At 34.2% G+C, this 21,359-nt stretch overlaps 1 protein-coding gene across 1 annotated transcript in view; it reads left to right on the plus strand.

The window, feature by feature from the left end:
- PCDH15 (protocadherin related 15) overlaps positions 1 to 21,359 on the plus strand; it is a 711,784-nt gene that overhangs the window by 279,602 nt on the left and 410,823 nt on the right. The window contains exon 4 of the mRNA XM_049696610.1: positions 15,545 to 15,664. Coding sequence (XP_049552567.1) covers positions 15,545 to 15,664 — 120 coding nt within the window. The remainder of the gene's footprint in view (positions 1 to 15,544; positions 15,665 to 21,359) is intronic.

Below are 21,359 nucleotides of genomic sequence, written 5' to 3' on the forward strand. Positions count from 1 at the left end.
GTAAAATAGATAGCTAGTGGGAAACATCCGCATAGCACAGGGAGATCAGCTCGGTGCTTTGTGGCCACTGGAGCAGTGGGATAGGGTGGGTGGGAGGGAGATGCAAGAGGGAGTGGATATGGTGATTATATGTGTACGTATAGCTGATTCACTTTGTTTTACAGCAGAAACTAACACAACATTGTAAAGCAATTATACTCCAATAAAGATGTTAAAAAAAAAGAAAAGAAAGGTAAACAAGTAGATACCCTGTGACTCATCAGGTCTGCTCTAGTGGTACGTTTGTCCACCAGAAAGCATGTATAAGGAGATTTGTTGATGATATTTCCATAATAATCAAAAACTGGAGACAACTCAAGTGTCCAACTATGATAGAGCTGGCTTACCATTTTTTAAATTGCATTTATCTTTAAAAAAATTAAAATTTCTGTGTGTTTCAGAGAAACATGTTTCCTCATGTAAAAACTGGGAATGAAAATATTAGAAACCTACCTTATAGAGTTTAATGAATACATGTAATAAATCTTAGAATAGGAAAGAAAAATAAGTCCACAGATTTTAGTGTATAGCACCTCACCTGTATATTTTATAACTAATTTTAAAAATCTGAAATTAGTTGATCACTTATTTAAACCTGATATTACATATGGATATATATACATATATATGTATGTGTGTATATATGTGTGTGTGTGTATATATATATATATTTGTTTATTTTATATCTACCCTGTTAGAATTGAATCACTATTAGAGCTAGCACTTTGTTTTGTTATTTGAGTAGAACAGTACCTGACACATTGTAGGAGTTGTATTAATAGACTTCTCAATGAAGCAGAAGTGGAACAATCATGCAACAGGAAAGTATTATTTAACATATATGTTCACTTTGATTTTTCCTGAGATAAGAATGATTTAGAAAGTAAGAATTTGTTTTGAGTTAAATTTGAGAAGCTTATACATGGGAAGTATTTTAGAAAGGAGTAAAATCTTTCCAGGTGATTGTGATAAATTATATAGGGTGACACAACAGTGATGACAAAAAAAGAAGCCCAGTTTTTCTTTTTCTTTTAACCTGGTAAATATGAGCTATTTGAATTATAGTACTGTTTATGTAGCTCTAGGGGGACGTTACGTATTTATGTGAATTAGAGCCCTTTTTTTCATAACTTTAGGGGCAAATTATGTATTTATTTGGATATGACTATACGCTGCTTAAGAATCTTTACCATACTTTTTGTGTCCCAGAAAAAGTAGTCATATTTATTAAGTAACATTAATATGACTCCCCTTAGTCGAAATGTTTTTTTATCTCAAGATTTTTCTACATGCACTGTTTTATGAAGCTCAGATGCAAGGGGTGCCAAAATAATCACAGTCAATTTAATAAATTGTGTTTGATCAAGTTCTCTAAGTTCTTAATAATAGGAAACTTTAAAGGATGCTTCATAAATCTAAATTTAAAATGCCATTTACAATTTAGGAAGGTAAAGGTTAGCAGTTGAAACAACGTTAGGTTTCAGGAACAGTCAAGTTGTTTCATGACTGTTGATGTTACAAGTATATCACAAATTATGTCCTGGTTAACATCTTAAAAGTCTGTAAACTTTAGGGTTTTTTTTTTTTTTTTTTTCCGGTACACGGGCCTCTCACTGTTGGGGCCTCTCCCGTTGTGGCACAGGCTTCGGACGCGCAGGCTCAGCGGCCATGGCTCACGGGCCCAGCCGCTCCGCGGCATGTGGGATCTTCCCGGACCGGGGCACGAACCCTTGTCCCCTGCATTGGCAGGCGGACGCTCAACCACTGCACCACCAGGGAAGCCCTGTAAACTTTAGATTTTGAATAATTTTAGTATTTATTTTTCTTCTTTGATTTTTTCACATGCTCATTAGGAACTAACTTGACACCAGATTAATTTTAAATTTGTTCTTATCTAAAATTAGTTCACAGATTTCTGCATAGATCTTTTGCCAATTTAGTAGCGTCATATCTCCTGATGTTGAATGGAATCAGGACAGATTACAACAGTATTGACTGATTAATTCTAACAGTTATCATTTATGAATGCTAAATCCTATTTAAAACTTACTTGTACCTACACACAGACTCAAATTATTTGTGTGTATTGTTTTCATTTTACACAATAAGATGAAAAAGTACTGAGACAGAAAAGCATTTATTAATTTGCCCAAGATCTCATGGCTACTAAGTGGCAGATCTGAGTGAGAAACTGAGGCAGTCTCACTCCAAAACCGAGTGCTTGATCACCATATTGTACAAGTGCATCAGGCAAGAGAATGATGGAGCTCAGATACATAAAGGAAGAGTAAGGAGTAAATAACACCATTAATCTGAAGAGTATTATTACTAATTTGAAAAGATTTACACTTGCTTCTTTGGTCTAAATTATCATCTCGATTCACAATTTAGTAAATAATCATGTGCTAGGTAGAGTTTTAAGAGAAAGGAACACAGCCTTTGGAATATATATATTACTTTTTACTGAATGATTTTAAGTTCGTGAAGAATTATAAAAAGTAACCCAATGACGAGTATATCAAGATGAACATCTTGCCCAACTACATGTAGATTAGTGGGCATACCCTAGAGGGTATTTCATGGTAGCTGGTATCATATGCTGGTTTAATTAGAATTTTTATTTTACTTCAGATGTTGTTATATCTCTTTCTCCTGATGCGGCATGATCATGTCTTTCAACAATACCTGTTAATAAAGTTAATATGCTAGTTAATTTTTTTAAAAAAGGGGCTCTGAAATGTTTTGATTTTTTTCCTAGGGTTTAAGTGAATGATTAAAAACATTTTAATGATCAGACCCATCAGCAGGAACCCAAAGCTGAACTTCAGCCAAATTAAACCATAGGAAAAGATGAGAACCTCTCTCTTGCTCTATTTTGTTCTCTCTTTTGTTCTTTCTCTCCTTCTCTCCCTCCCTCTCTCTCTCTCTTTTTCTGTCTCCCTTATTTTTTGGCTAACAGTTGCCTCAAGTGTATGTTATGTATTTATAAGAACTAAATGTAATATAAGTAAAGTTTTATTATCCTTAAAAATATTTTTATAGTAAATGATATGTTTAAGTCTTAGACTTTATTATAATGAAAATGATTATGGAAATGGTCTGTTTATGTTCACATTTTCTACCATTTATGTAAACATCAGAAATAATTAGACCTAAATAACATTTTAATAGAAGTAATAGAGTTCCAAATTCCCCAATTCTTAATATCTTTCATTAGTATGCTACATATTTTAACAACTACTGAACCAACAGTGAAACATTGCTGTTAACTCAAATCCATATTTTATTTAGATTTCCTTAGTTTTACTAGTCTTTTTTCTTGTCCCAGGACCCCATCTATGATACCATAGTACTATCAGTCATCGTGTCTCTTTAGTCTTCTCTGGACTATATCTGTTTTTACTTTCTTTGTTTTTGATGACAGTTTTGAAGAGTACTGGTTAAATAATCTTTCTTTCTAATAGATAAATGAACAGATAGAGATGTGTGTGTATACACATACATGCATATACACATATATATAAATGTCATACAGTATATTGCTTATTTGTATGTGACAATACAGTCAAATATATATCATATATAGATATATAACTATTTTTTAAAGTAAATTTATTTATGGCTGCATTGGGTCTTCATTGCTGCACGCAGGCTTTCTCTAGTTGTGGCGAGTGGGGGCTACTCTTTGCTGCAGTGGGCATGCTTCTCATTGCGGTGGCTTCTTTTGTTGTGGAGCACAGGCTCTAGGCACACGGGCTTCAGTAGTTGTGGCTCGCAGGCTCTAGAGCACAGGCTCAGTAGTTGTGGCGCACGGGCTTATTTGCTCCGCAGCATGTGGGATTGAACCAGTGTCCCCTGCATTAGCAGGAGAATTCTTAACCACTGCGCCACCAGGGAAGTCCCAACTATTTTTCTATACCAATGAAGAGTAAGTTGCACATATGAAACCCCTTAAATTCTTAACATTTCATTGTGTATTTCCTAAAAACACAGATACGCATCTATATAACTACAATATAACCATCAGAATCAGGAAATTACATTAATGCAATATTAGTATGTAATCTACAGATGCCAAATTTTGCTGATTTTTTTCCCAGTAAAGTCCTTTATAGGTCAGAGATTCAACCTAAGGTCACACATTGCATTTAGTTGCCATGTCTTTCTAGTCTCAATCTTAGTTCCTTAATAGTTCCTTGACTTTAATGACCTTAATAATTTCCAGGAGTGGGACAGTTTATAGAATATTTCTCAATTTAGAATTACCTGGTATTTCCTCATGATTATAGATTTTGTTTAGAAATACCACAAAAGTGATAGCATGTTCTTCATAGTATGTAATAAAAGAGACTCACAATATCAGTGTGTCCCATTTCTGGTAATGATAGCTTTTATCATGTTGGAAAGACAGTGTTTGCCAGGTTTTTCTACTGTATTTATTCATTTTTGTGTACTTAATAATTAATAAGTAATTAAAACTATTTTGTGGAAAACGACTTTAAGACTTTGTAAATATCCTGTTCCTCATCAAACCTTCACCTAACATTTTTATTAGTGATTTATGAAACATTGATTTGTTGAAAACCATTGATGAAAATGCAAATTACTGTGGTTGGATATATTTTCTTCCTTCTTCTCTTTGCCCCTTGAGCATTTATTGAGTGCTTTTTCAGACATTATGCAATCCACTAGCAATAAAGTTTTGATTACTAATGAAAAGGTTAGCATGCTGAAATGGTGAATTTGGGGATTCATGAAATAATTTACTTGCTGAGAACCAACCGGTTTTCAATAGCAGTAATTATTTGATACACGTTTGCTGAAACACAGGCACAAGCTAAATTGGATTTCTTTGTCTTTTTGTAAAATATATCAAAAGTATTTTTCCTTAGGGCCAAACATAAATTATCTTTGATGTAATACATCATCCAAATTGTATCATTTCAGATTACTATATATCTTGGTTCTATTATGTGCCAAATTATATTTATTTCCTCTTTCATTTTCTTTTCTTGTCAAAAGTTTCTTAATAGCAAATTGCAAAAATTTTGAAATAATATATTTCATAGTGCTTGAGAATTAACACTTTGAAGCCAGATAATCTGTGTTGCAGTCCTTATCTACCAAATATTAGAAGTATGACATCAGGCAGAAGCTCTCAGCCTTGGATTCCTTAACTGTAAAATAAATATAATAACAAAAAATAATGTTAGAATGTTGTATTGAGGATTATAAGAGATAATGCTTTTAAAATACTTAGTATAGGTTCTGGCCATCTTACAAGTCAACTCTGCCTTGGAAATATGCTTTTTAGAAATAGTTATATTTCTATAACTTTTTTTTAAAACCAAGGGGGTCTTCAAAATGAAATGCAAAAATAAATTTGTAAACAGGCAGTAATTAGTGGAACACTATTGAGAACTTCAGCTTTTTCTCACAATGGTGAAATGTCTCTGAATCTATTCAATTTGAGCTTTCACTTTCCTGATCACATTTTTAGTTCTGTGCTATTCTTTCACATTTCATTGTGACTATATCATCTGTTTCCATTTAATATACGTATTTTTGTTTTGTTTTCTTTTGCGGTACGCAGGCCTCTCACTGTTGTGGCCTCTCCCGTTGCGGAGCACAGGCTCCGCGGCATGTGGGATCTTCCTGGACCAGGGCACGAACTTGTGTCCCCTGCATCGGCTGGTGGACTCTCAACTACTGCGCCACCAGGGAAGCCCTAATATATGTATTTTTGAACATCTGTTCTTCTCAGAGCCATTCTGGTAGATCTAAATGCACAGATGGTCTCCATGATGAAGCATAACAGAGAGATTCCATATATAGTTAAGAATATTTTCTACACATTTTATATCTGTTTTCTTTATAATTTCTAGATATAATGTGATTTTTTTAACAAGGAAAGGTTTATTTTATTTTAATGTATAAATAGTTTCAAACTTACAGAAACATTATAAGAATAATACAAGCTTTTTCTCCAAACCATTTGAGAGTGTTACTGAAAAGAGTCCTTCTTACCCCCAAATACTTTAGTGTGTATTTCCAACACATAAGGATATTCTCCCACATAACAGTACAGCCATCAGAAATCAGGAAATGAATACTGATACATTACTACTTCTGATCCATAGTTACCATTCCAGCTCCATCAGTTACCCATATAATGTCTTTCTTTTTTTCCACAGTGCATTAGTTATAAACATTTATTGAATTCATATTCTATGAAGACATCGTCCTTGGCCTCAAGGAGTTGACTGTATTAGTAGTTTATAATCTTTTCTTTTTTGGTTTATAACATTATATATTTCATGTGTACAATGTTATATTTTGACTTCTGTATACACTACAGTGTGCTCACCACCTAAAGTTTAGTTACCACCCATCACCATACTATTGACCCCCTTTACCAATTTTGCCCTTTCTCTATCCCCTTTTTCCTTTGGTAATCATGACTCTCTTCTCTGTATCTATGTGTTTGTTCTTGTTTGGTTTGTTCATTTAAAATTTTTTTTAATATTTCATAATAAGGTGATTTTTTATATAAGTAAAACAAATCATTTTTTTAAGAAATATGGTCCATGGTATTGGAAACTTGATAAATATCTTTAACTATTCAAGGAGTAAAAATCATGTACCTTTAGAGCCCTTCCCATTCACAGAGTTTCTTTAAATAGAGAGTACTAGCATTTAATCTACAGCACACAAAAGCTTCTGAAGAATGAAAGACTAAGCCCTTGTTCCTTTTACTTGTCTCTATCTTCCTCCTCCAAGGAATTAGGCACATTCTGGGAGGCAGGAGACGGGTAACAGAGAAAAAAGGAGGATATTAAGGGGAGAGAAAAAGCACATAAAAATACATTTTCTACTTTAAGCATGTAAATGGGAATCAATCTTTCACCCGTTTTAAAATATGCATGTATTCAACTGTTTGACAACTTTCAACTTAATGAGTTCTTTCATATATATATTCTCTCTATGTATATATCAATACATATGCACACATATATATTCAATTTAAGCTTAATTCAATTTAAGTGTAATTACTCTTCAGGTTTTAGTAAAGATGACTAGAGCTACTTATCACTCTCTCTAATAATAATCCTTACTCTTATCTTAAAGATACTTATCTACATGAATATTTTTAAAATTAAAAAAACAAATTTTTTAATATAGTTGTTTTACAATGTTGTGTTAGTTTCTACTGTACAGTGAAGTGGAGTTCCCTGTGCTATACAGCAGGCTCTTACAAGTTATCTATTTTTTACATATTAGTGTATATATGTCAATCCCAATCTCCCAGTTCATCGCACCCCCCACCCGCTGCTTTCCCCCCTTGGTGTCCATACATTTGTTCTCTACATTTGTGTCTCTATTTCTGCCTCGTAAACCAGTTCATCTGTACCATTTTTCTAGATTCCACATATATGCATTAATATACGATATTTGTTTTTCTCTTTCTGACTTACTTCACTCTGTATGACAGTCTCTAGGTCCATCCACGTTTCTACAAATAACCCAATTTTGTTCCTTTTTATGGCTGAGTAATATTCCATTGTATATATGTGCCGCATCTTCCTTATCCATTCGTCTGTCAATGGGCATTTAGGTTGCTTCCATGACCTAGCTATTGTAAATGGTGCTGCAGTGAACATTGGGGTGCATGTGTCTTTTTGAATTATGGTTTTCTCTGGGTATATGCCCAGTAGTGGGATTGCTGGGTTATATGGTATTTCTACTTTTAGTTTTTTAAGGAACCTCCATACTGTTCTCCATAGTGGCTGTATCAATTTACCTTCCCACCCACAGTACAGGAGGGTTCCCTTTTCTCCACACCCTCTCCACCATTTGTTGTGTGTAGATTTTCTGATGATGCCCATTCTAACTGGTGTGAGGTGATACCTCATTGTAGTTTTGATTTGCATTTCTCTAATAATTAGTGATGTTGAGCAGCTTTCCATGTGCCTCTTGGCCATCTGTACGTCTTCCATGGAGAAATGTTTATTTAGATCTTCTGCCCAGTGTTTTTTTTTTTAACATCTTTATTAGAGTATAATTGCTTTACAATGGTGTGTCAGTTTGTGCTTTATAATAAAGTGAATCAGTTATACATATACATATAGCCCCATATCTCTTCCCTCTTGCATCTCCCTCCCTCCCACCCTCCCTATCCCACCCCTCTAGGTGGTCACAAAGCACAGAGCTGATCTCCCTGTGCTATGCATTCTGCCCAGTTTTTGTTTGGGTTGTTTGTTTTTTTGATATTGAGCTGCATGAGCTGTTTATATATCTTGGAGATTAATCTTTTGTCTGTTGATTCATTTGCAAATATTTTCTCCCATTCTCAGGGTTATCTTTTTGTCTTGTTTATGGTTTCCTTTCCTGTGCAAAAGCTTTTAAGTTTCACTAGGTTCTATTTGTTTATTTTTGTTTTTATTTCCATTACTCTAGGAGGTGGGTCAAAAAAGATCTTGCTGTGATTTATGTCAAAGAGTGTTCTTCCTATGTTTTCCTCTAAGAGTTTTATAGTGTCTGGTCTTACATTTGTCTTTAACCCATTTTGAGTTTATTTCTGAGTATGGTGTTAGGGAGTGTTCTAATTTCATTCTTTTACATGTAGCTGTACAGTTTTCCCAGCACCACTTATTGAAGAGGCTGTCTTTTCTCCATTGTATATCCTTGCCTCCTTTGTCATAGATTAGTTGACCATAGGTGCGTGGGTTTATCTCTGGGCTTTCTATCCTGTTCCATTGATCTATATTTCTGTTTTTGTGCCAGTACCATATTGTCTTGATTATCTGCATGAATTTATTTTTAAAAATTTATTCAGAGGAAATGATTTCAATATTATCTAGCTTTCATGAATAAAACAGAGTCAAGAATTTATACACAGGTGCAAAAGGTATATTATGTTAAAGGGAAAATGAAGAACATATGTAATTCCTTTATTATATTTTTCTTTTTGATTTCAATAAATCACTGCAAGATAATACCCACTGAATGTGAATTCAAGAATGTGTACTATTTGGTACTGATTCTATAAGTTTTAAGATAAACTTCAAATAGACATTTGATTTGGTTGAATGTTTGAATAAAACAAATGTTATATTAATGAGTTAATATAAAACCAACATAATGGTCATAGAAACAGTGATTTGGCCCATAATAAACTCTCAATCAATAATCACAGATTCAGAGATAATGTAATGTTGCAATTGTGAGAAAAAGCTGAAGTTCTCAGTAATATGCACCTGTTTACAAATTCATCACTCCATTTCATTTGTTGAACCCCATTGGTTTTTAAATATATTACTATTTCTAAAGCATATTTGTAAGGCAGGGATGACATGCAAGAGAGATTCATAAAATTACTTTTTCAGAGAACGAGGTTAAAGGCTGAATTATAGCCAAAGCATGAGTGACTTCTAATTTGGAAAGATTTTTATGGAAGATGATCTTTAGATCATGCAGTATAATTGAGAAGAGCCTGAAAATAAGTGCAGGGGCAGAAGAAGACAGTAACTAATCATTTTAAAATAGGTGTATTTTCCAGGACAACATAAGTTAGAGTTCAGGAATTTACAATATCTTGTATAGATGACTATGGAATCACTGTAGATAATCTTCAAAGGATCATGGAGTATGATCAAAGTGCCAAAAGATATTATGGCCCCTGTTGCAGTTAAATCAGCAATTGTTCCATAAAGTGCTACACAGTAGCCATATAGACCTTGATGAGTTAGAAGATGGGAGATGAATCTTTACCTGTGCAAAATCAAATACTCAATTTTATTTGTTCACTGTTGAGAAACTGGATCAGGAGTGTATTAGTCAACAGAACTGAGAGATACATAGATGATAGATTAGATAGATAGATAGGCTGATTGATTTAGGGATATAGCAAGGGAGATTGATTATAAGGAATTGGCTCACACGATTATGGAGGCTGAGTGGTTCTAAGATTAGCAGTTGTCAAGCTGAAGACCCAGCTGGTATAGTTCTAGTCCAAGGCCAAAGTCTGAGAAACAGGAGAATTGATTGTCTAAATTCCAATCTGAGTCCAAGTCTGAAGGCAAGAGAAGGCAGATGTCCTAACTTGAAGACAGTCAGGAACAGAGAGTGAATTCTTCCTTACTAGCTTTTTGTCCTATTCAGGTCTTCAGTGGATTAGATGAGGCCCACCCATGTTTGGGAGGGCAATCTGCTTTACTCAGTCTACCAATTCAAATGTTAATATCATCCAGAAATACCCTCACAGACACACCTAGAATAATATTTAACCAAATATCTGGGCAACTCATGGCCCAGTCAAGTTGAGGCATAAAATTAACAATTACAAGGAGGATGGATTCATGCTACAAAAATATAGGAGAAAATCATTTGTGTTTGTTCTTAAGAGAATAATTGGTGCAAAATAGCTGTCTAGTACACAGTAAGTCAGATTACAATATTTGTAACTGAAAAATAAACATGTATTAGTCCAATATAGACTTATACATAATCTTGCTCCACTAAAGACAATGTTTCTGTTTTGATAATGTCTATGAGTAGATATAGAGCACCCACTACCATTGTTGATGTTCTGTCATTAAATGATTATTATATGTAAATCATTATATAGTGAATTCTAGTTCAGCTTATTTAATGTCCATGACCCTTCAGAAGTTCTATCCTTTTTAGAGGGGAGGGGAAAACTAAACACTTGGATTCTTGATGAAGTATGTAAAAAAGTAATATCACACCAATTGCATTTTAAATTATTCCTTTGGGGTGCCTTTTTCTTGAGACGGTTTTCAAAACTGGATAATAGCATCATTTGTATCAATTATTTCCTAGTTCAAGTGGTGTTATTTTAGTTGTGTTTATTATAAAAAATACTTTTTTCTTCTGGACTTTTGTACATTTTCTCTTTAATCATTAAAGCCATTGAAGTCTATCGGAAGGCATTGGTTTAAAATATGTATAAAAAAACTATTTTAGATATTCAGAAATTATATATTTTAGCATTTTATTTCTACCAAAATGTCAGTTTTCATGTAAATATATTACATGAGACTCCAAGAAATATATAATAGATATAAATATCAGGAGATTATTGTTACCTATCAATACAAGGCCATTGATGCCAGTGGCATTACCCTATCACTAAATATGTACATTTAACACAATATTATGATTTATGGAGTGCTTTCCAAGATTCATCCTTCTCAATATTTTCTTCAAAATGAACAACATACCATTTCTTTGCTGAATATAAAGTTGCCCTAGAGTGACATCAACATTATGGTAGTGTAAGATGTCCCTTCTTTAAGTCCCCGCTTTGAACAAATAAAAATTAGCATCTATCTATGAACAAAAGTACCTCTGCTGTAGTTGTGGGATCCAACACTATATGCAAAGAGACCTGGAAGTAGTTCTGCCCACCTGTGCACTGGGTAATAGGCAGAGAGACCTTGGCTTGGAATTTGAACTAGCAGAAGCCATTGAACTGGCTGAGCAGTGAAATGGCCCCAACTCCTCTGGGTCATGGACTGGGGAAACCTGGGTAATATTGACTTGGGCAGACACCTGTGGATGAAAGAGACTTTGTAAAAGTCCATTCCTCTCGAGGAGAGATACCAGCCCTCTGTTGGAGCAACATATGCGGTGTATTCATACAAGGTTGAAGAAAACCCCAAATGTAAGCGGGACCAAGAAAAATATCTGCAACACAATTACAAAAGATTTGAGGAGGTATCTGCTACATCAAATGCGAAAGCAGCTAATGCAAATCTCCAAGAAATACAAAGAATCAAAGAAACATGTCATCGCCAAAAGATAACAATTATCCTACAGTAATCGAACTCCAAAACTTGGAACTTGGTGATTTACCTGATAAAGAATTCAAAATAACTGTTTTGAGAAAACTAAATGAGCTACAAGAAAGCACAGAAAGGCAATTCAGTGAAATTAGGAAAACAAGACATGAACAAAATGAGAAATTTAACAAACAGATAGAAATCATAAAAAAAAGAACCAAACAAATTCTGGAGCTGAATAATTCAGTCAATAAAATGAAAAGTACAATATAGAGCATCTACAGTAGAATAGACCAAACATATTAAATAAAGTGTTTTTAAACAGAAACAACCATAAAACAAGGTTATGTATTGATTTGTTGATGAAAATGTTGTAACCAGAGGCTTGCGGGAACTTGATCCTGTATTCCCCTCAGCAATGTAATAACCTTGAATTCTCCCTAGGAGCATTGGTTCAGTATTTGTTAATTCAGTGTTCATGGTGTCTTTATAGTACAGAACTACCATGGATGATGAGAATCAACTATATTTATATGAAACTGTGAATACAATACTTCTGTGGGGAAATATTGCAAGTAAGATTAGTCAGGAAAATTTTCTCTTTTTTTAGGTTGGCTCAAGCAGCTGTGGCTCACAGGATAATCAATTAACTGAGGACTGCTCACCTTTTACATTCAAATTTCTCTTATGCATCTTCTTGAAATATTGAATTTTCTGGCTTTATTTTCTTTAACTTATGTGTACATTTATGCATTTTTCTGTATTTTCCCAGTAGTTGTATAAAATCATTTGTGGAAAAAGGCATGAACTAAATAAGTAAGTGACACCCTCAGGCAGGTGCCCAAGCTGATAATCATCCCATGAATAGAATGCTCTTCAGAAAACCAAATTTATATTTCTGAGACTCATTGAAATGTTAAAGGGCACAGAACATGACCATCTGTATGGCAGATGTGCCCTGAAAATTGTAAATAATAATGTATAGCGCAACACACGTAGAACAAACAACCTGACTGTCCTGTGAAGATTTTCAACCTCCACATAATATTTAGAAATTCAGAAAGCACTAGAGTGCCATGTCTCTGTAATAAGAATAAGTAACAGTGATATGTGTGAATTTATATATGTGATATGTGTATGTGTACATAGATATGTACATATTTTTGTTGTGTACATAGATATGTATATATTTTTGTTGGGTATATATAAATATATATATATATATAAAGAAAATGAGTGAAATAAGTTGCTGGAATCTATTTGTTAAACCCATTTTGCATGCTCCCTCTTTTGCTTGTTTGCATCTGGTATAGGCCATTTCATTTTACTCTTGCCCCATTTTACTCTTGCACCCATTTTACTCTTGCCAGACCTTCCATATTAAAACAAAATGCCTTAACCCTCTTTTTTCTTAGCTATTTCTCTTATAGTAGCTTCAAAGTTTCCAAACGCTAGCCTATATCTGAACAGGTCCACCATTCGCGTGGTAGATAATGAATTAATGTGTGTAGCTCAATTATGGATCCATTTTAACGTTGCATTTTACATGTGTACGTCTGTGTGTAGATGTTTACTTATTCCAGTAGTGAAAACAAACAATCTGTGCTAAGATGTTTGGCCTAAATGTACAACATTTGTACATATGGAAGGGAGCAAAACTCACTATAAAATGCTGAACTAATAACTTGATATACTACTTGAGTCCTTTGCTGTCAACAGCTAAATACCACATTTTTAAAGTAGGGGCAGAAGTCTATTTTGAAAAATTTCAGATACCTATTGCTCAAGTTTTTTGGTTTGTTTCCTTTTGTCTTTTGCTTGGTTTTAATTTTTTAATTCAACTCTGTGGCACAGTTATTTACTTTGGCAACAAAGATCTTTAAATACTCTAAGTTTGTTTTATTAGATATCTGGAAACAACTTGTTGCCATTCAGTTTTAAATTTTCATAATTTAAAAACCAAGGCACAACTACATAGGAGTGGGTGAATTTTTATAAGAGAGAATGATGTCTTTGGGGACAGGGATTACATTAAAAAAATATTAAAATGTTGGCTTGGAAGCCTTTTTGTTAACTAACATTTCCAAAGGTGTGCCCGTGTTCATATATGTGCTATTAAAACTATCTCCTCTCACTTTATCCTCAGTTCTCTTTGAGCTGCAGAAAGTCAAAGTTTGCCTTTAAAAGCTGCCTGCCAGGAGAGCTGACTTTATAAATACTCTACTTTGTACTCACGGTTCCCCAAAGCATGGGCTCCCCAAAGCACAGTTTTAAAATCACTTCTTTAATCATAATTGTATTATTTTTCTAAATCAGAGGTTGCAAACTCCTGTGTTTGCTGTGCCAAAGGATGTATGGGGGGGGCATTAAATTCATAGTTTAATTCTCTAAAATCTGTTGCTGACTTTAGAACCAAGAGATTTCTTATAAAATTAGAACATTAGAAGATGTAGTAACATTGGCTCCATATTTCATTATGGCAAGAATTTGCTGAGGCTGAGTAGCAGCTACCATTTTAGAGGGGGAAGTGTTCCCCAGTTGCCACCATTCCCATGAGACTTGCTTCACTCTTTTACATTGCCTGATATCCCTGCAGATATCTGGGCCTGTAGCCCCTGAAAATAGAAGTAAATGAGATAACTCCTTCTTTTTCTGTCTGAAACTATTTCTCCATTAAGGAATCCCATTTAAAACCTAACAAAACATATCTCAGAATAAAATTTAAAAGTCTGTGTTCTTTAGAGGCACAAAGCTTATGTTTATTGACTAAATTCATTTATTCATTGTGACAGTGTGATGATTAGAGAAGTAAAGTGTAAAATATAAGAGTAACGAAAAGGGTGCCATGTTCTGACGTAGGGTAGGGAAATTCTGTCAGGAATGGTTTAGAAGAAGGCAATACTTAATTAAGTTGAAATGTAACTAATGAGAAGGATCCCAGCTAAAGCTTGAAGACAGGACTGTGGATGTAGGAATACAAAGACCTACAAGTAAGAGAAAACAACAGTGATTCTCTGTTGGAGATCAATAAGAAATAAAGCTAGATGCTCAGGCCAAATGTGAAATCATGGTCTTATATGCCATTTTATGTTTTGTTTTAATCCAAAATGAAAAGATGTTACCATTTCTTCAATTCTGTCACACAATGGCTTTCTACTTAACCGATACTACAAGCACTAAAGAAAATCCCAGCTTTCTCTCTCCTCTGATAGACAGGGAATCCATTGTCTCCAACTCTCTCCCTTAAATTTGCCACTTGCATGTAATTACCGACTGGATTTCATTGATCTCTCTGAAATGGTTTTTGATTTTAAAATAAAGTAACTAATTCCTTCTTACATTTTAAATCCTAGTTTGTAGATAACTTAATGCATCAAGGTTTTTTTAAGGAGGAACAGCAGATGCATTTCTCCATAGGAGCTAAGATGCTAATGATCATAAATTGGTCCAAATGCGCTTCACACTGAATCAGGGCCTTCTATTTCTTTATCCAAAGCAAGGACCATGGCGTTGGAAATTTCAGACTTTATAGGAACTCATGTGTTTGCAAGTGTTCTTTTGAAATACTTCAGATCTCTGGTTGTGGGCAACTGCCTGCTTTTTTCCTTTGTGTAACAAATGTCTGGTTTTTGTGCCAGGACACTTCTGGTGTGCTGTTGATCAAATGAGAATTGACAGTTTTTCTTTTGTTTTTTTTTCAGCTCACTCCAGTTGGCACCACAGTATTTACAGGATTTTCAGGAGACAATGGAGCTACAGACATAGATGATGGCCCAAATGGACAGATAGAATATGTTATTCAATATAATCCAGATGATCCGGTATGTAAATATCTACTTGCAATGTGAGTTCACTATAAGGAATAAAATTAATATTTACTTCAGCTGATATTTATTATATTTCTCTATTGCTCAGCTCCTGGAACCACATTAGTAATTATACTATTATTAATAACTATCTCAAAATTACATTCTAAAAAATATTTGTGCTATACTTATAAAAGCTAGTTTTTGGTGAGTTTTGTAGGTAAAAGTTTAAAATGTATTCATAGGTATAATATGTCATTTTAATTAAATTTCCATTATGTTAGTGGACTCCTAAGCATTCTAAGTAAATCATTGGATATGATATTACCAATGTGATGCGTATGCTTTATGGAACTTGCAAATTAATACCACCACTGCCCCTTCTCCACCAATGAAACCTGAGGTAGAGAAGAGGACAAAGCCTCTAGCAATAGGTTTTTCAGTTTTTGGTTTTTTTTGCATTAGACAGTGGGGCTTCTGCATTGTGCCTTAGGCTGTGAAATTATTTTTCCCAATGATATAGTATATGTAACACAAATAAAATAAGAATTGTTTTCTTGAAGCTAGAGCTGGAAGTCCTGCCTGCCATCTTTCCCTTCCTCTTTTCCCGGAGGCAGCTTCTCAGAACACCAAGGGCTCCCCAAAGCATAGTTTTAAAATCACTTAAGTGACTTTTTAAATTAATGCTTCTCCTTTAGGTTTAATATTAGGAACATAAAAGTGGTGAAGTTAACATTGTATCTTTGTTTTTAAATTATATATTTCTTATATAAGCTTTAAACAATTTAAAAAAACCTGTTGAACTTGTAGAGACTAAGAGCTCTCAATAAGATCTACCTCACAAATTGATTGTGAGAACTAAGTGAATTGTGAATGCATTTCCTCATCTTATTCTCACAAATCAATTAGTTAGTAGTAGTATCCCTATCACATAGAAGCGAACACAGGTTCATAGGTGACGTGACTTGCCTGGTAACACACACCCACCTCTAAGCTGGAGAGTCAGGACTCGATTTCAGAGTAATATGTGCTCCACTCTTCCTCTGTTGTGCTCTAAGAAAATAGTTGCAGCACTTGAGTTAAAATTTTCAAAAAAAATTTAAAAACAAAACAAAAGGCCCATGGATATAGCAGAGTCAAGGGAATATTTGGGAGGATTTTGTTTTTGTTTTTCCCCTAAAATGTATGCCTCCACATGTTTATAGACAGAGGTAATGAAACCAAGAGATGGGGAGATGATGAGAATGTGACAGAAAAGGACAATAAGTATGAGGGGTTACACAGAAGTCGAATGGAAAAGATCAAAGAAACAGCAGAAGGGAAAAGGGCAAGAGAAACATTTTTTTTTAAGTAGAAATAGGCAGCTGACTATACAGAATATATCTAAACCATTTATTTTCTTTACTATTTAGATTTTTAAAATAATTAATTGTATGTGTATGTCATGTTTCTAGCTTATATTTTATGAAGGTCATTTCCTAATCTTTACTCCTCAAGCTGTAAAAATGAAACTCCAAGAAAGTATAGAATGACCAGGCCATGTATTTTAGGGAAATATTTATTACATTGCAAACCTACCCAAGGATTAGATATAGTGCGAGACAGAAATGTATTCCTTGGAATGTATCTTTTAGAAGTTTTGTGAGGCTGAAATTCCTTGTTAGCTATGCAGTAATTCCTTCTGAATGCTTCCCCTTTTCAGAGATTTCTGGGCTTGGCATGAAATATAATATGTACTTTTTATTACCTACAGATTGAATAAACCAATCATTCACATGCAGTTTCCAAATTGCAAAAGAAGAAAAAACAATGTACTTTAGCAAGCTAGCGCTACTATGGAATAACGAAAGAAATTCTCTGGGCATGGTTCTAATTCAGTGAGGCAAAAGAATAAGACATCATGACGGCACTTAAGTTAGGGTATATTGGAAGAGAAAGCATTAACCAAGTCACATCCTTACAGAGAGAATCCATCTTTAATCATCATAGAGAGTTAATGCAAACCTCAATGCCAGTTTCTTCTCTTATAAAATCTCTGAGAAAGAGCTATCTGATGACTTTTATATTCTTAAATTGTTAAATCTCTAGAAATTCTGCTTATAATTAATAGCATCATAATATTATCCTGCTTATTTCTTAGAGTTAAAACAAACTTGTATGTATTACAAATATATGTAACCTGAAAATGTGGCCCCCTCTGGCTTTTGCAACCACAGTTAAAAATTTCTTTAAAATTAGTCTCACACTGTATGGTAAATAGTAAAAGGTGTAGATTGGTCTGTTCTACTTAAAAATCTCAGGGTATTTTTTTTTCCCTAGGTTATTTTTTGTTTTGTTTGTTTTCCGTCTGATGCTACATTATTCATTAGCAGAAATCACAAATTAGTGACCTGGAGTTTCATTCAACTCACAAAATTTTGTTTGGCCACAAATTATTTTAAATAATTTCTGAGCCAAAATCTAAAAATCATGAAATTTCACATCCAAATTTAGTTTTCTCTTCTCTCTTAAGAAATAGATGTATGACAACCCTGGTCCTGATTTCCAATAAGACAGCATCAGCTACGGTTGAATTAATGTTTTCCCATTAAGCAAACTTCTATCACTCAGACAATATATGTATATCCATTTTTACCCTCATCACTTCACTCATTTACATCGTCCAAGTCATCCTTGTAGAAATTTATGAATGTATCCCGTTGCGGAGCACAGGCTCTGGACGTGCAGGCTCAGCAGCCATGGCTCACGGGCCCAGCCGCTCCGCGGCATGTGGGATCTTCCTGGACTGGGGCATGAACCCGTGTCCCCTGCATCGGCAGGCGGACTCTCAACCACTGCGCCACCAGGGAAGCCCCAAAGTATGTTTTAATTAATTCTTCCCATCACTTTAAACACTGGCCTCTGGTGTTTCTGATAAGGGAAGACAATGGAAATTTGAATTATGTTTCCAGTATGTAATGTGCCATTTTTCTTTGACTGTTTTCAAGATTTTTATTTTAATTTTGAGTGCTTGGCAACTTGACCATGGGAGCATGCCAATGTATAGTTTTCTTTGTAATTGTCTTTTTTTAGGGGTTTTGCTGAACTTTAATCTCTAAATTTGTCTTTCACCAGTTAAAGAAATTATCAGACACTATTGTTTAATATTTTCATGCCATTTCCCTGACTCCTCCCTCTGAGACTCCAATTACAGGCATATTAGGCATTTAAATACTGTTCCACAGGTACAGGCTCTGTTCATATATTTTCAACATATTTTAATTACTTGGTTGCAAGCTGGGTGTTTACTATTGATCTATGTTCAAAGTTACCGTGTTCTCTGCCATCTCCATTCTATTCTTAAAACTATCCAATGTATCCAATTGTCTTTTTTTATTTATTATTTTTAAAATTTCAGATAGTATAATCTTCAGGTCTAAATTTTCCATATTTTTATAGTTTGTAATTTTGGTGAGTTTCCCATCTTTTCATTTATAGTGAGCATATTGTTTTTAATATGAGGATACCCTCATATTAATGTGTTCCTAAATATCAGAGAAGTAAAAATATAATATCACTTAAAATTATTGACTCATCAAATGTAGTAGTTACCAATTACCAGTACTATATGTCACCACCAATCCTTTAGACAAGGCTTGGTAATTAGCATAATGTATTAGTTACCTACTGTTGGATGACAAACTTAGTGGTTTAAAACAACACACTTTCATTTTGTTTAGTTTCTGCGGCTTAAGAGTCTGGACAGAGCTAAGCTGAACTGCTTAGGTTCTCATGTGGTTACAATCTACATGTTGCCCAGATTAGTTCTCATTGGAGGTTTGAGTAGGGAAGAATCCCCTACCAAGTAAACTCAGACTGCTGTTAGAATTAGTTCCTTTATTGTTGTAGGATAGAGGGCCTTGGCCTCTTGCTATATGTTGGCTGGAGGCTGCTCTCAACTCTTAGAAACCACCCTTAGTTCCTTGACTGCTTACTTCCTTAAACCTGCAAGGAGAGTATCTAGAGCTAGTCTGCAGGATGGAGTCTTATATGACATAAGGCAATCACAAGAGTGACAGTTTATCACCTGTGCCATATCCTATTGGTTAGAAGCAAGTCAGAGGTCCTTCCCATGCTCAAGGGGAGGGGATTACACAAAGGTATGAGTTGCTTGTCAGCAAGTGGGGATAGAGAGGCCTCCCTTAAGAATCTGTCATACCTACTATAATGTTCAGTATTATTATCATCATTTTGAATGTCGTATAAACTGATCTACTTTGGAAAAGCACTTTTAGGTCTTTTTGTTTAAGTTTGTGGAAAAAAAATAGAGGAAATGAAGGTTCTATTCTGGTTTTAATAGAGGATAAATTGAAAATAATCATTTGCATTATTAGGATCCTTTTTACCACACCTGTATTTCCTTTATGATGTAGATGAACAATTATACTAGGAGATGTGGAATAAATAAGAATCAGACATTTTTACTATCCAAAATAAAATTTAAAAAATTAAATTGCCAAATGTTGTAAACTCTTCACTGAAACAAAGCACTTTTATTTAACCTATTAACAAAATCAGAAGAGTTTAAATTGCACTTTTTTTTGCCATTGTTTTTATTGAATTTTATCTACAATAAAGAAAGAAGAAGTTTGGGGATGAAGAACTGCTTAACTGATTAACCAAATTTAAAGCGAAAGCATTTGTGTTATTTTCCAAAACTTTCTGTCTCTTTCTCTTTTTGGAGACATGCCAGAAGTGAACTTTTTTGGGTTGGAGAAAATTACTTGCTCTGGCTAATGAGATATGGGTGCAAAGAATCAAATACAAGTCACCGTTTCCCCTCCCACTGCTGCAGTGATTGGAGAAAAACATGTTGAGGTGAAACATGCATTAGCCCGAGTCCCTGAGTGAAAACATAAACAGAGCCCACTTGCTGACATGTGTTAGTGTAGACATGTAGAATGGGTACGAAATAAAAAATTCTAATGTTAAAAAATTCTATTAATTTGGGGGTTTTGTTCTTGCATCATAACCTATCCTTTCTCGTCTGATATTTTCAGATGAAAATAATTTAGTAAATACCTCATTATTGGTGTCCGCTAGAGAGCGAACTAAGAGGATTTGTACTATGCTCATCACAGTTACTGTAAAATACTATTTTTTTGTGCCTTCATGGTAATAAAAATTAAGGCCATCTACAATACACTGAACTAATTATATTTTAAAACATGAAAAGAAAAGAAAAGAAAGGAAAAAGAAAGATTCAGGAAAAAAAAGAGGAGAATAATTTGTCATGTATTGTGTGGAATTTTTCATTTTGGGGAGTTTATCTTATTTGGAAAAAGGAAATTATTAATATAATAGGTATCATTTGGATATTTTATTTGTTTAATTTATTTAACACCTTTATTGGAGTATAAATGCTTTACAATGGTGTGTTAGTTTCTGCTTTATAACAAAGTGAATCGGTTATACATATATCCCCATATCTCTTCCCTCTTGTGTCTCCCTCCCTCCCTTCCCATCCCACCCCTCTAGGTGGTCACAAAGCATGAGCTTTGTGAACACTTGTGTTTAATTAGGTCATTGCCTAAAGTCCTTCGTTGTGTAAAACTTTGAACCCAGGTTGTTTAACTGTGAGTCTGTGACATTTTAAATTTATAACATATGGACTTTTGAAGCCAAATAGAAACTTCTAAATACAATTTCCTACGAAATTGGTTAGAAGAAG

Source organism: Orcinus orca, chromosome 14 (genome assembly GCF_937001465.1).
Source record: "Orcinus orca chromosome 14, mOrcOrc1.1, whole genome shotgun sequence".
Classification (NCBI taxonomy): Eukaryota; Metazoa; Chordata; class Mammalia; order Artiodactyla; family Delphinidae; genus Orcinus; species Orcinus orca.